The following is a 13,793-nucleotide window of genomic DNA, read 5'->3' on the forward strand; positions in this document are numbered from 1 at the left end:
ACCGATGAAACCCAGGTCATGGCACAAAGACACGGATGTGGGTCTGATAACATGCAGGACACGCGTACATGTGTCTGGGAGGCAACACAAACACATGAAATCACTTAAAGATGTCAGGGGATGTACTTTTGTCTCTTTATTGACTCAATTTTTAACTCTGTGCCATGCAAATACAACAACAGGCCCGGCCCTAATACGACACCAGACGTTACAAAGCTGCAGCCACGGGGAGCTGGCGGGGTGTCGGAGGCACAGATCCGTCCGTGTCCTCCGCTGAGGTGAACGTGGTGGGATTGAAGCGGGACCGACCGCAGGAGAAAAGTGGTTCAGGTGGAGGGGTTTAGTGCAGGAGAGGCGGCGTGGTACGATCCAGGATCCAAGTTTGTATTGTTGCTGAACGTTTCCACAGGAAGACGAAGGGCTGTGAATCCGGTTCCATCGGACGCACCAGAACACTTAAAAGACACAGTTACAGCATTCGGGGAAGCAGCTGTTTATTCACTTTCTTGTTGCCCAGAGCTGGATGAAAAGATTAAGTTCTACCAACATTCATCTGACTCAATCCAGACTATAGATAAATAGCAACTTTAAGCAAAAGAACCAGCCCATGTAGGAAAGAAAATATATTTGTGCTTGAGCAGTTAAATGTGTCTATTTAAATGTACTTTCATCAAGCATCTGCGTGGAAGTTTTTAGCATTTAAAGTGCAGACACAGATGAACCTTATCGGGCACGAGCTTCAAACAGTCACACAGTCATGCGAGTGATATTAATCTTCTCATCCTCACCGTCGGCAACCAAGTGAATCAGCGCAATCCCCAAATGTCAAACTTTTCTTTTAGGTGCGAAAACGAAGATGCCAAGAGTGCGTGGACAGTCGAACTGACGCAAAGAGTGAAGCTTAAGGCTGCGCAGACGCAGCCGTCCTGTCACCTGCTAATGACGGGTGGTGGCGCACGCCCCCCCCCCCCACCCCGACAGAGCGTCAGCCGGTGCTCTCTCTCCGTCCATGGTGCTCCCTCGCCCGCCCCCCCCGCTACTTCAAGAAGGAGTTGAGCTTCCGCTCGATGTTGGCGAAGCAGTCGTCGCCCATGTAGTCGATCTGGCCCGCTTCCCAGCGGTGCTTCCTCTCCTCTGACGAGGACCTTCGGGGGAGGAGGGACAGAGGCCGCGGGCTGCTCCGTCACATCCTCGCAAAGCTCACTCTGCAACACAAAAAGACACGCACCAACGGTTTAATGACAGGCCAGAGCAGCGCTTTATAAGGTCTGATGTTCCCTCCTCCGCTGGAATTTCCTCAGAGGGAATTCGCGATCCTTTCGTCAGTCAAAGTGCAGCAAGACATTTTGCAAGAGCCTTGCAGCAGATAAGAAGTGAGCGTGTTCCGGGCAAGCAGCAGGTTTACAGTCATCTGCTGTGAGGTGGCTGCAGTAGGTGCGGCGATCAGTTTGCCCAATATTCCTTTCCTTTAAAGCCACTGACTCAAGACAAAAGAGTAAAGTCATTGCGCCATTGTAACGGCGACTGCTACCAGCTCCACAGTTCCAACTGTGACACGGCTGCGTTCTTGCTCCACACTCGCCCTCAGTCATCACTTTTTAACCTGTGAGAACTGAAAGTCTAGCGTGTTCCATTCTCCCCTAATGGGTGGATTTAATGCGCGAATGTGACACTTTAACAGGCCGTTAATTTCAGAACGCGACAGGTTTACGCACCTGGGAAATATGCAACAAGCTGCAACAAGTAAACACGCAGGCTGCAGACTTACGTCCTCCGTGGCCTCGATGAAGCCGCTGTTGAAGGGCGCGTCGCCGTAGGCCCGCTGCAGCACCGGCAGCACAGACTTGGTGTAGAGCTGCCACCACATGAGCAGGTAGTCGGGGTGCAGCTGGCTGGAGTCGGCGGACTGGAGTGACCTTTGACCTCGCCCCTCTGGGCGTCCGTAGGCGTAGTTCCAAGGCTTCACTTTGCCCAGGAAGTGCACCACCTTGGCCGCCGTGACCGTACCTGTAACAACCCGGTCAGCGCTTGAGCGACATCGCGCGACATCGCCCGCTGCGATTCACAAACAAACCAAGGGCATTGGACGTGTGAGCGGAGGCAAATAGTGGCCCGTGCATTTACTGACTGTTTTAAAACGCGGGCAGGTAGGAGTAGATGGAGATGGCTGCTCAGGTGTAGATGAAGGGAAGGTGTTTGGAAATGTCTGCCGTCGCCCATGTGTTGAAGAAACTGTTGAGAACCCCTGATCTCCACCTGCAGACGCAGACACGCAACAGTTTTACTCAATAGAGCAAAATGAGAGGAGCCGGAACTCATCACACGTCACTTAACACTTCTCTATATTCCCTTTAAGACATTTATAAATAGAAAGAGAGGCTTGACAGGCCGCTGTATGTACATACTATATGGTGAGTGCATGTGACATGTCCATGCCACCTGCGAGTGCAGACCAAAGAGCAGGTAAAGATTAGCGCCTAGTCAACACAGAGCACAGTCAGACTCTCGCTCAGACAGCGAGTGGAAGCTGCTCTAAATTTAGAGAGGCAGGGTGACCTTTCCCCAGCGTTCCATGAAGGCCATCACATCAGACTATTCCGGTCATCAAATGTAGGGGCCCCTGCATGCTTTAATTTGCAAGCGTGAATAGAAAGCGTTCTTTCCTTCACGGTTACAGGGCACGTCTGGGGGAACGGAGCGCGAGGGTCCAGGTCTCACCGTCGAAGCTGCCGTTTTCAGCGCAGAACGCGAGGAGCTGTTCGTGCGTCTTCTTGGACGGACTGAAGACGAAGACCCCAGAAGTTGAAGCAGTCGGGCCAACCCGGATCCGGCGCCGCCGACAGCTCCTCCCTCTCAAAGAGCTCATCTACGTTTGATAGCACACTGAATAAAGACAAACGACATTCACGGTGACAACCTGCCGATGAGGCGACTCTTCACCACGCTCTCTTCTACACATTGTCTCTCACCAGTGTGTCTGCGTCCATGAACACACACTGCTGTACTGCGTGAGAGTCCAGCAGTGCAGCTTGGTGGAAGGTTACTCCCAGGTTCTGGACGCTTCATCAGGGCCAGATGAGCCGCGTCGCCCGAGTCCACCACGTCCACCACGCACACCTCGTCGAAAACGGAGCCCAGCGCATCCCTGCAGGGCTCTGCAACGTGTGGCCCTATGATGTACGACCAGCTTCCTGGTGGTGTTGTGGCTTCTTACACGACTGACCCAGGACCAGCGCTCCCTTCACATAGCTGTCATTTGTGGCAGTGTCACAAAAGCTTGGTCTGTATGGAGAAGACATTTTTTTTAAATTGGGTTTCAAAATTATTTTATAAAAAGGTTAAATCGACCTTATCTTATAATAAGATAAGGTTATAAAATAACCTTGAAAAGTAAAAATAACACAGGCAAACAAAAAACATTTATTCAGTGTAACTTCATCCCAGGCCATGACCCTGATTACTGACCTGTCAAAACAACAATGACAGACCAGCGGTACTGATAAACCTCCTGAAAAGGAGATACCCTCGTCTATTCATGGTTAACAATAGCCTAAAGCATAGACAAGTAAATTCCTCCATCCAGCTTCCAAGATTCCTGCTAAACTCCTCCACACGTGATTATCTCTGTTCTACAGTGTTCACATAAAAGAAGACCCATTAATCATCAATCAGCCATTAAATTGACAAAATCCTCCCCAAAAATTAGCAAAAAATAATCATTTAGCTGACAACTTGCAGATCAAACTCTGATCAATAACTGATCAATAATCAAATCAAGTCTTCCGATCTGAAAATAACAACATTAATCCGCTGTCACGTCCTGTCAATACTATACGATCTATTGCGTCACCATCTGCAGGCCTACAATGATTTCTCTCATTCATGAAGTACATGAAGACGAGAGGGGTGTGTTAGAGCCAGCTCAGCCTGCAGACGGTCAGCTTGAATGTGGGAGGAACGGGGGCTTCTGGGAAACCTGATCAGCGTGACGCTGTTGTACGGTTGCTAAGGCCTGATTCAGGGAGCTATAAACTGACTGTCACCTTCCAGGCCTTAGAGAAAGCACGTGCTGGAACTTAAACGTCTGGGTACAGAGATTTACGAAAACAGTTGTGTAAATCCTAAAAAGTAAATTTCAATACAATTTTTGTGGACAACCTGTACTGAAAACACACCCATATACTTTATTTGCTGTCAGTTTGCTGTTGTGGGTAAATACACTGCACAGGTTAATCACATGTTTTGGGACATCAGCCCCTACGTGTAAAATTACTTTTCCGGAAGTCCCATAAATATAAATACACTACAAAAAAGTGTGACACACGAGCCTTATATGGTTTTTTAAAAACAACTTTGAAGTCACATTCTGGAGCGCACGTCCGCAATGAGCGTAAACGGAATAAGTCAGCATTAACGCAGGAAGCCGTTAAACACGAGTTTTAAAAACATAAAGCAGCTGATTATGACGTTCAAACTTTCCACGTGGAGCAGCTTTAAATAAACGCCCCATGTCTACTTTCTCTGTGCTTAATTCTAATTTTACTTTATTTGTGTTCACGAGGACCGTCACTGTGCAGTGAGAAAGAGTTTTATGAGCTGTGGGGAAGGCAGAGGCCCATTGAAGCCCCCAGGACAATAATGAGCCAAATTTGAGCTACATTAAAATGTTCCCAAATTTGTATCTTATTTGAGGGGAAAAGATGAAGTGACTGTTTAAGAATCAAACAGTCTTTTTCTTGTTCTTTAAACCTCCTCATGACAGTACATATCTGAACCAGCTGCTCGTTAGTGCTTAATCCCTAAACTAAATATAGGAGTTACGAACCCTAAAAAATTCAGCACAACTTGGACCAATTAACTTTAAAAACACGAGAACACGTCCAAATGTATGTTTTAAATAATATTATAAACGTCTGTATAACCAAACCAGCTTTAACTTTGTAAATTCCACCCGGAAGTGTTGGTTTATACCACCGTCCCGCTTTACTGTGGTCCACAACCGCTACAGCGCCAATCCAATCAAATGCATCCAAATCCTCATAATGACGCCACGGCAACTGCACGACGGAATAAAAGTCGCGCGCTTCTGCTTCGCAAAAATCGCTGCAGCCGATTCTCCATCGGCCTGCATCGTTCGATGCGTTCGCGACGTTTCTGGGGAGCGTAGGACGGACAGCGCAGCCCCCGGTCCCGGCCGGGGGTGGCCATGTTTGCGTCAGTGCGACGGCCGCAAGGTCCGAAGGGAGCCCGGCGCGTCTTACCCGACATGGTGCGGAGCGGAGAGTCCAGCCGGGGGTCGGAGGTCGTGATGAGCACAGCGCGGCGTTTGCACTGCGAAGGGCAAAAGCGCAGCAGCTGGAACAGTCCAACACAGGAATTAAGCCCCACATTTTCCGGGTCACGTGACCAGTGACAGCCGACACGCCCCTCAGTCCCTCTCTCCCTCTCTGTCGCTCTCCCCGAGGTCATGTGTTCAATAATAATAATGATGTTTGCACTTTGATTGTCAATCACTTGGGAGAAACAGTGAACGCGTGCATGTGGGGTCCCACGGCTCCCACAGTGCGTGACTGGACCGGAACCAGTCATCAGCTGCTCGCAGCGGTGTGTGGCCCACGTGAGCAGAAGCTCATCTCTGTGGTTTTCACCTTTCTGCTTGTGTGCTTTTATGAGCCACTGAATCATACAAAACGCCCATGTGAAAGTTTTGAGCCGTTGGACCCATCGGAACCCGTCTTGGCTCAGGGTCCACTTCACCGGATAGAGGTGGAGTGCCTGCCGGGACCCGTCATAAGGAGGAGGGAGTAACCGGAGATCACCTCAGAGTCACAGAGTGAAACTGAGCAGATCAGGTGTCTGAAAAGAAACAGAGCTACTCACAGTAAAGGGCAGGTGGGAAGATGGAGTCCCCCGGCTTTGTGGATTAAGAGGAAACAAGCAGCTTCTTTATGGGAGAAGTTAGAAAAAATGTGTTTTTCTTGGCCGAGGGGGATTCACGCCGCATCGCCTGGACTTTTAAGTTGTGTTGGAGGTCAGAAGAGAGACGCGTTAGAAGCAGAAAAAGGGAGCTGACGAGCAATGGCCAAGATCTACACACGTGGGAAATAAAAAGAAGAAGAAGAAGAAGCTGAAGAATTTTAAGAACCTTCAGCCTGTCTGGGACTGAACGTAAGCTCCTTACGCGTCCGTTCCTTCCACTGTTGTTCTCCAGCACAGGTTAACGCTGTGTAATGAATGGAAATGGCTTCAGATGACACTTTATGAGCTTCGCATCAGTGGTTCTAACCAAGCGCAGCTGCATTAAAGGCCACATGCTGTAGTGTATGCGAGGGACGCTGTTGGCTCCGTGCCTCGGGTTACACTGCATTGTGTGGCACAAACACAGGCCTCATCTTTTAAACATGTCTGACGGATATGGGTGTGAGCAAAATGTGACTGTGCCTCGTTCAAAAGCAACAGGAGACGGCGTAACCGAAGCGTGAGAACCGCTTTATGTATATGTATATATATATATATATATATATGTGGAAAATGATGTTGTCGCTGTAGTTGTTTCCCTTTAAATGCTTTTAAATCACCATTCGCGCATGAGCACGCACCTGTTGCTCCTCCGCTGCGCTGCTGGTGTAGCGATGTGCCCTCGGACCGCATAATGATGATGACACAGCGGAGGTGTTAAATGTTAACTGTCAGCCTCCGCCTGTCTCAGGGTCCAGCCCGGCCAAAGGTCCACCGGGCCACTCCACAGTCACTTCCCTCTGGACGGCTCCACTCCTGCAGCTGAGGCATCTGCACCAAGGGGGTTCGAACTCAGGCAGGACTGAGAGGAAACGCACACGGGCTCTTATGAAGGTACGCGCTGCTATCTGTCCGACAAACAGCCGCTTTACAGTACGTGGAACCTCAGATGTGTGACTTTATTCCAATGCTGAGCGAGTCGTGGTCTGTGGCATTGAAGCCCGCTCCTGCTGCAGGAGTCGTGTCGCTCCTGCTTTGAGTCTGATGTGATGCAAGGCTTCAAGTGTGTGACGTTTTCAGGGGAACAAAGCGGGACCCGCCATGGAGAACCATGTCACACAGATCTCCAGAGACGACCTGGAGGAACTGAGAGAGGCCTTCAATAAAATCGGTGTGTTTCACAGCGACACCCGCAAGCTGAGTTTACACTTGGGACCAAAGTAAGAGCTTTACAGCTCGCCATAAAGTGCGCAAGAGGCCTTTATTACTTTGAGTTATGAGCATGCATACATTCTGTTTGTGGTGTGTGTGTGTGTGTGTGTGTGTGTGTGTGTGTGTGTGTGTGTGTGTGTGTGTGTCAGAGAGAGAGAGATGCCACAATAAAACATTTTTGAGATTATGAGATCAAGTTATTATTGTTAATGAGTAATTACAAGATCAGCAGTTAAAGACGATATGACAGATTTTAGGCCATTAATGAGCTACTGACAAAGTCACTTACAATAGACAACACCTAAACTTTGATCATCTAATAGTTGCTGAGATAACGATTGTGAAATTCTGAATATGTTTTCAGAATTTCTGTTTCATACATACAAAATTATATTGAAGAAATATTACTCTGATTATTACAAATGTCCACATGTGACAAAATATTGTTGCATTGCATGATTGTCTATATACAGTGTGTTGTCTTTGCCTGTTTTTGGTGCCCAGATATCGACAACAGCGGCTACGTGAGCGACTTCGAGCTCCAGGAGCTGTTCAGAGAGGCCAGCTTCTCGCTGCCGGGCTACAAGGTGCGGGAGATCGCCGAGATCTTCGTCTCCGGGGACAAGAACAAGGACGAGAAGATCAGCTTCGAGGAGTTCGTCTCTGTGAGTTCTGACGCCCACGAGCGAGCGCCGGGAAAGTTAAAAAAAGTTTCACCACTTATGTTGTTCATATAGGTTTTATCAGTGTTATTAACCAAAAGAGTTATATACGTCCCAAATAGATCCATCCACCTCAGCCATAGAGGAGTTTCTGAATAAACTAGAACTGCCAAAGCTAAAGGAAAAACAATCCACAACTCTAGACTCATTGTTATCTTTGGCAGAACTACATGAAGCTCTGCAGGAAATGCCCAATAAAAAAGCTCCAGGACCAGATAGATTCCCAACTGAATTTTATAAGGAGTTCTGGTCCATGCTGGCACCCAGCTTTTACAAAACGGTAGTTGAAATTAAACAACAGCATTAATTACCCATCAAGTTATAGACCAATTTCACTAATAAATGTAGATCTAAAAATAGTGTGTAAAGTACTTGCTAGATATTATACAGCTCAGCACATGCCGCAGTCAGAACAAACAACCAGACCTCACCAAGGTTTAATCTGCATAGAGGGACAGAACAGGGCTGCCCACTTTCCCCATCACTATTTGCAATATTTATTGAACCTCTAGCCGTGGCAATAAGACAGCATGAAGGAATTACTGGAATATTGACCAAATCAGTAAATCATAAAATAAGTTTATATGCTGACGATGTGTTACTGTTTCTCCTGGAGCCACAGACGTCTCTTCCTACAACTTTCAGCCTCATAGATGAATTCTCAGGACTTTCAGAATACTCTATTAACTGGACCATATCTACAGTATAGTGCTACCACTTAACCTTAAGGTGACTAACATCTCTTCTACCACACTCCATTCAGGGAACATTAAATATTTGGGCATTGAATTGTCGCCTAAGCTATCAGAGCTTATTGATCTAAACTACAATCCATTATTAAAACAAATAGAAGCCAACCTCAAAAGATGGCAGTCCTTAACCATTTCATTTATGGGAAGAATTGCCACCATAAAAATGATGATCCTGCCCAAAATTAATTACATATTCTCAATGATTCCAACTCAGCCAGCCCAGACGTGGTTTAAGACATTAGACTCCTACATGTCACAGTTTTTGTGGAAAACCAAGCCACCACGAATTAGTTTAAAAACTCCACAAAAATCCAAACGCTCCGGCAGCCTAGAACTACCTAACTTCCACCACTATTTTCTTGCCAATAGACTGAACCATGTCCACAAATGGATAAAAACCATGCCAGCAGACTCCTCCTGGATAGACATTGAACAAACATTTTGTGGAAATCTTAAGGTTGCAGAGCTGCCTTTTATCAGCACCAAAATCAAACATCATAGTTGTTACCAGAGCATTAGCATAAAAGCATCTCTGACAGCCTGGTGGGATTTTTTTTTAAATTAATATTTCTTTGTTTACTCTTTGCCAAAACACACCTCTCTGGAACAATCCAGACATCATACAAAACAAAAAAGCAATACACTTTCCAACTTGGCATATCAAAGGGATAACACATCTGAAACATGTTTTCACAAGAGACAAGTTTACCTCTTTTGAAGAACTAGTGTCCCACTATGAAATCACTAGTGCCAATTTCTTAGAATAACAACAACTAAAGTCAATACTTAATGCAAAAAGTAAGAATACTCCCATCCACATGCAACCACCACCAGTAATAGAGCGATATATTGATATATCAGAGAAAAGGACAGTATCCAAAATCTATATCTTAATTTTCATTGTAGATCAGACAGTGAGCCTTCCGATCTCTAAATAGGAAGCTGATCTCAACATCACCACTAATTACACGTTCTGGAATAATATATGTTCTAATTTATTCAGAATGACAAAAAATACAAATTTACAACTAATACAATATAAAATTCTCCATAGAACTCACTATACAGGACGGAGGATGTTCCAAATGGGTCTCACAAACTCAAATATTTGCCCTCACTGTACAGATAACACAGCAGATAGATTCCTACATGCATTCTGGTCATGTTCACCTGTGCAGCAATTTTGGCAAAGAGTATGTGAACACCTGTCAACCCAGTTAAGCTGTCCAATCCCAGCGGCCCCTGCACTTTGTCTTCTAGGAGATCTAAGTGGGCTTGATCTAGAGACAAACTCATCACACACACTTCTTTCTGCCCTCTGTGTCATAAAGTAAATCATCCTTGTAAACTGGAAAACTAAAAAAAAATTAAGCATTACTCAGTACCTGAACAGCTTGTTAGATTATACCACCTTAGACACATTGTCTGTTTCATCAAATCAATGACCAAAACTGTACTCTGATTGATTTCATTTCCAGGTAAGGATGCGTGGAGCTCGGGTGCTGCATCATGTCTGGCACAGTGGTGGGGGGGGTGACTGGTGGTTGGGGCTGCCTCCCTACCTAAGGAACCGGGACAACGGGACTGGTGGATTCTGGGCTGGCCGCATGGGCCCCCTGCGGCGGGGGTGTGGTGGCTGCTGAGACCGGCGGTCCTGTGCCGGAGTAGGGCCATTTTGAGGGTTGGCGTGTGCCTGTCTCAGGGGAGCGGAGGTGAGGCTCCCTGCCAGTGTGCGGTGGGGGTGGAGACCTGGGTGACCTCTGTCCGGGGGAGTCCCTCCGGGGGTGCCTGCCTGTGCCCGGAGGGGTGTCTCTTCCCTGGGGCACTGCCCCTGCTCGTGTGGGGTGCTGCCTGCCCTAGCGGTCCGACGTCCTCCGAAAACTGCTCGGGCCTGTTGCGGGGGGACTACTCGGGCTACGACCTTTATTGGGCCCTGGGTGGAGGTTGGCCCTCAATGCACATCCGCAGAGTATGTGTGTAGGTTTGAGTTTAGCACTACAGGGGGCGAGCATGGGCATACTTGAGCGAGAGAATGGGTAAGTTTGAAAGAAGGGTGAGGATGGCTCTAGCTGTGCTGTGTGTTGTGCCTGGGCAGTAGTACTGCGGTCCCTGGGTCTCGGCTGTCTCTTCCTGGCTGGGGGTTGTGGGGGGCGGTGGGATGGGTTGCAGAGCCAGTCGGGAACCTGGCCTTCCTCGTTCCTCATACTTAGCCACATACACATACATTTAGGGCCAGGGGTGGGCTCTTTTACTGGGGCCTGGGGCTGAGGCCAGTTGTGGCCTCGCCCGCTGGCCCTGGTGGAGAGATTACCACCCAGTTTTAACTGCAAAAAGACATTTAGGGTTAGGGGGGGCACTGTCCGGGGGACACACCGTCAGCCAGCGGTCGTGCTCTTGGAGGTGTCACCCAACCACCCAGTGCACTTTAGTTCCACACACTCACGTCCAAGCTGGGTTAAAGGGTTCTGGGGTGCCTTTTCCGCTGCCCTCTGCTTCTCCCGGGTTGGGGGAGTTGGGCGGGGCTCGGGAGAAGCTGCGGTCCCTGCCTGGGGCTACATGGACAGCAGGCCAGAGACCTATCCTCCCCACGAATGTGATCAAGCGAATGGTGTGGGAGCGAGAATGTATCTGAGAGTGCATTGGTTCACGTATAATTGACTAGTTTTTTGTGAGAGAGTTTATGGTGTGTGTGTGTTGATGTGATGATGTGTGTTGTACGTGTGGGTGGGTGTATGCGTCTGTATTTGTGTGAGTTTGAATGCGTATGGTGCGGTTGGAGTTTGGGGGGTCCGGTTTTCCGCCCGGGGTACGTTGATCGGCTGCCTGGGTAGTCTCTTTTCTGCTGACCCCCACCAATTGCTGGCATTGTGCTGAAGGCCCGGTGTGGTCGGGCCGATGGGGTAGGCCCCGCTCCGCTGGTGTAGGGGTGGACTCTTTCTGGCCGACCCTCCCGCTGGGGGGAGTGTTTGCCCCTGGTTCTCATTGGGCGGACAGCGTTGACCCACGGTGGCCCACTCTGACCTCGGGTGCTGTCTCTGTGGCTGCTGCAGCTCTACCTGGGGGGCTCTGTTGGGTCGCAACACCTGCCCTCCTGGGACTGAAGGTGTGTGGGTTCCTAGCTGCTGGGATTCCTTCCTCTGCTTGCTGGATGGGCGTAGTGGCCGAGCCCCTCACATCACCCTGGCTTCCATAAGTGGCATTGTTCATGCACCAACGTCTGCCTCACCCTTTGGGTGAATAATGTTAAGCTACAGCTTTACTAACCTTGTAGTGGGACACTTAACACCTGAGCTGATAAACAGGCTTTCCAAACCCAACTGTAAGTATTACTGATACTTATCACTACCAATATCAATAATGTGTGAATTTGGAATTTGTGGTGTTGTATGTCATGACTTTTATTAAGTAGTATGGGATATGTATAACAATGCACATATGTATGTATATGATATGTATATGTTTGTATAAGTATGTGCACATACCTTAACACTATTATTGGTATTAGTATTAATCTCCAAGGTAAACCACAGTACAACAGTTGTTTAGTTATGAATGTATTAGCCTAAGGTAATGTACATCGCTGCTTATTTATGTTGCACCGATTGTTTGCTTAACAGATTTGCTTGGTCTCAGCAGCTGGTTGCTGCTCCCTCCCACACACACACCATAAAGCAGAAACTTAACCTGTCCACCAACACAACAACAGATGGTCGACGACAAGACTGTAATGAGGAAGAACGGTCAGTGAACACAACCCTGATATAAATAAAACAGAAACATCCCCTCAGGCAGTTTCTACCATGCAGCTTTACTTGGTCTCCAGGGTTTGACTGAAAGGAAGGTGTGACTCATTTACTTAAAGCAGTTAAAACCTTTGTCATCAGTCTCTTCCACTAGATGTAAAATAAATGAACAGTGAACAAAGTCAATAAAAAGTGTTTGAAAATCAAGAACAGTGGGGAAATTCTCATGAAACAAAAACTGTGCTGTTTTCCCAGTAAGATGCTAAGTCACCGATGTGTTCAGGAACCAAAATGAAGTTCCAAAAATGAAGCACAGTGGAGAAATACAAATACAAAATACATACAATGACAAAAGATGCCTGAGCTACATACAGTATAAGAGTCTGTGCAAAACAATGTAATATTTTTCCAGTAAGATGCTAAATGTGATGAATGCAGCAGTTTGTCCTGATGCTGTTTCCCGCCTTGTGTTGAGTGTGTTGAGAGCAGACCAGTCATTTCCATAGAGGAGGCTTTGCATCATCAGCTGATCCTCCAGTGAACTCACAAGGTTTATAGTGGTGTGAGTTCAACACTGCAGGACTCACATGTGTCAGTCAACACAGCAGGAAGCACAAGCAGCATGACTCTCATCACCATCCTCATCTGGACGCTGCTCTGCTGCTGCTTTACAGGTTCACTCACTCAGCAAGGCTTCAAACATGATGTGCTGCTTTTTCTCTCCTTGATTTCTGCTGATAAATCAATGGTTGCTTTTTGTCTGCAGGATGCAGTGGTCAGGTGACGGTGACTCAGCCTCCAGTGGAGACGTTCACTGCAGGATCCACTGTGACGCTCACCTGTAAAACCAACACAGATGTTTATAGGTGGAGTAATGGTGATGAGGGGTTACACTGGTACCAACAGAAACCTGGACAGATCCCAAAGCTCCTGATATTTGAGGTGAACAACCTGCAGTCAGGGACACCAGATCGGTTTAGTGGCAGTGGAAGTGGCTCTGACTTCACTTTGACCATCAGAGGAGCTCAGGCTGAAGATGCTGCAGTTTATTACTGTCAGAGTTACCATTATATAAACAGTGTCGATCTGTTCACACAATGATTTAGCGCCGTACAAAAACCTCCTCAGTCAGAGACACTGAGCTGTTACAGCAGGAACCAACTGCAGCTGCTGAAGAGGAACAAACTCTGACACAGACACTGAACTCAGTGATGAAATTAACCTCAACAAACACTTACTACATGTCACACTATCCCTAATTCTTCTTGTGTAGACTTTTATTCTGCATAATTCTTTGTTTCTCCCTGTCTTTCGTTTGTCTGCTCTGGTCTTAAAGACAGGGAGACTACTTTAATCCTTTAAGAGAAAACTTGCTCACATTATGTGAACAGAGACAAGAGTGTAAT

General features: G+C 47.4%; 1 protein-coding gene and 1 pseudogene across 1 annotated transcript in view; one reads left to right on the top strand and one right to left on the bottom strand.

Annotated features, from left to right (window-relative positions):
* Positions 1-715: 715 nt before the first annotated feature.
* LOC114848988 (glycogenin-1-like) lies at positions 716-5,390 on the bottom strand (annotated as a pseudogene).
* A 498-nt stretch (positions 5,391-5,888) lies between these two features.
* LOC114848749 (immunoglobulin lambda-1 light chain-like) overlaps positions 5,889-13,793 on the top strand; it is a 72,611-nt gene continuing 64,706 nt past the window's right edge. Inside the window, exons 1-4 of the mRNA XM_055505718.1 lie at positions 5,889-6,168; positions 6,710-6,852; positions 7,039-7,129; positions 7,675-7,835. Of these exons, the coding sequence (XP_055361693.1) occupies positions 6,847-6,852; positions 7,039-7,129; positions 7,675-7,835 (258 nt within the window). The 5' untranslated portion in view covers positions 5,889-6,168; positions 6,710-6,846. The remainder of the gene's footprint in view (positions 6,169-6,709; positions 6,853-7,038; positions 7,130-7,674; positions 7,836-13,793) is intronic.

Source organism: Betta splendens, chromosome 22 (genome assembly GCF_900634795.4).
Source record: "Betta splendens chromosome 22, fBetSpl5.4, whole genome shotgun sequence".
Classification (NCBI taxonomy): Eukaryota; Metazoa; Chordata; class Actinopteri; order Anabantiformes; family Osphronemidae; genus Betta; species Betta splendens.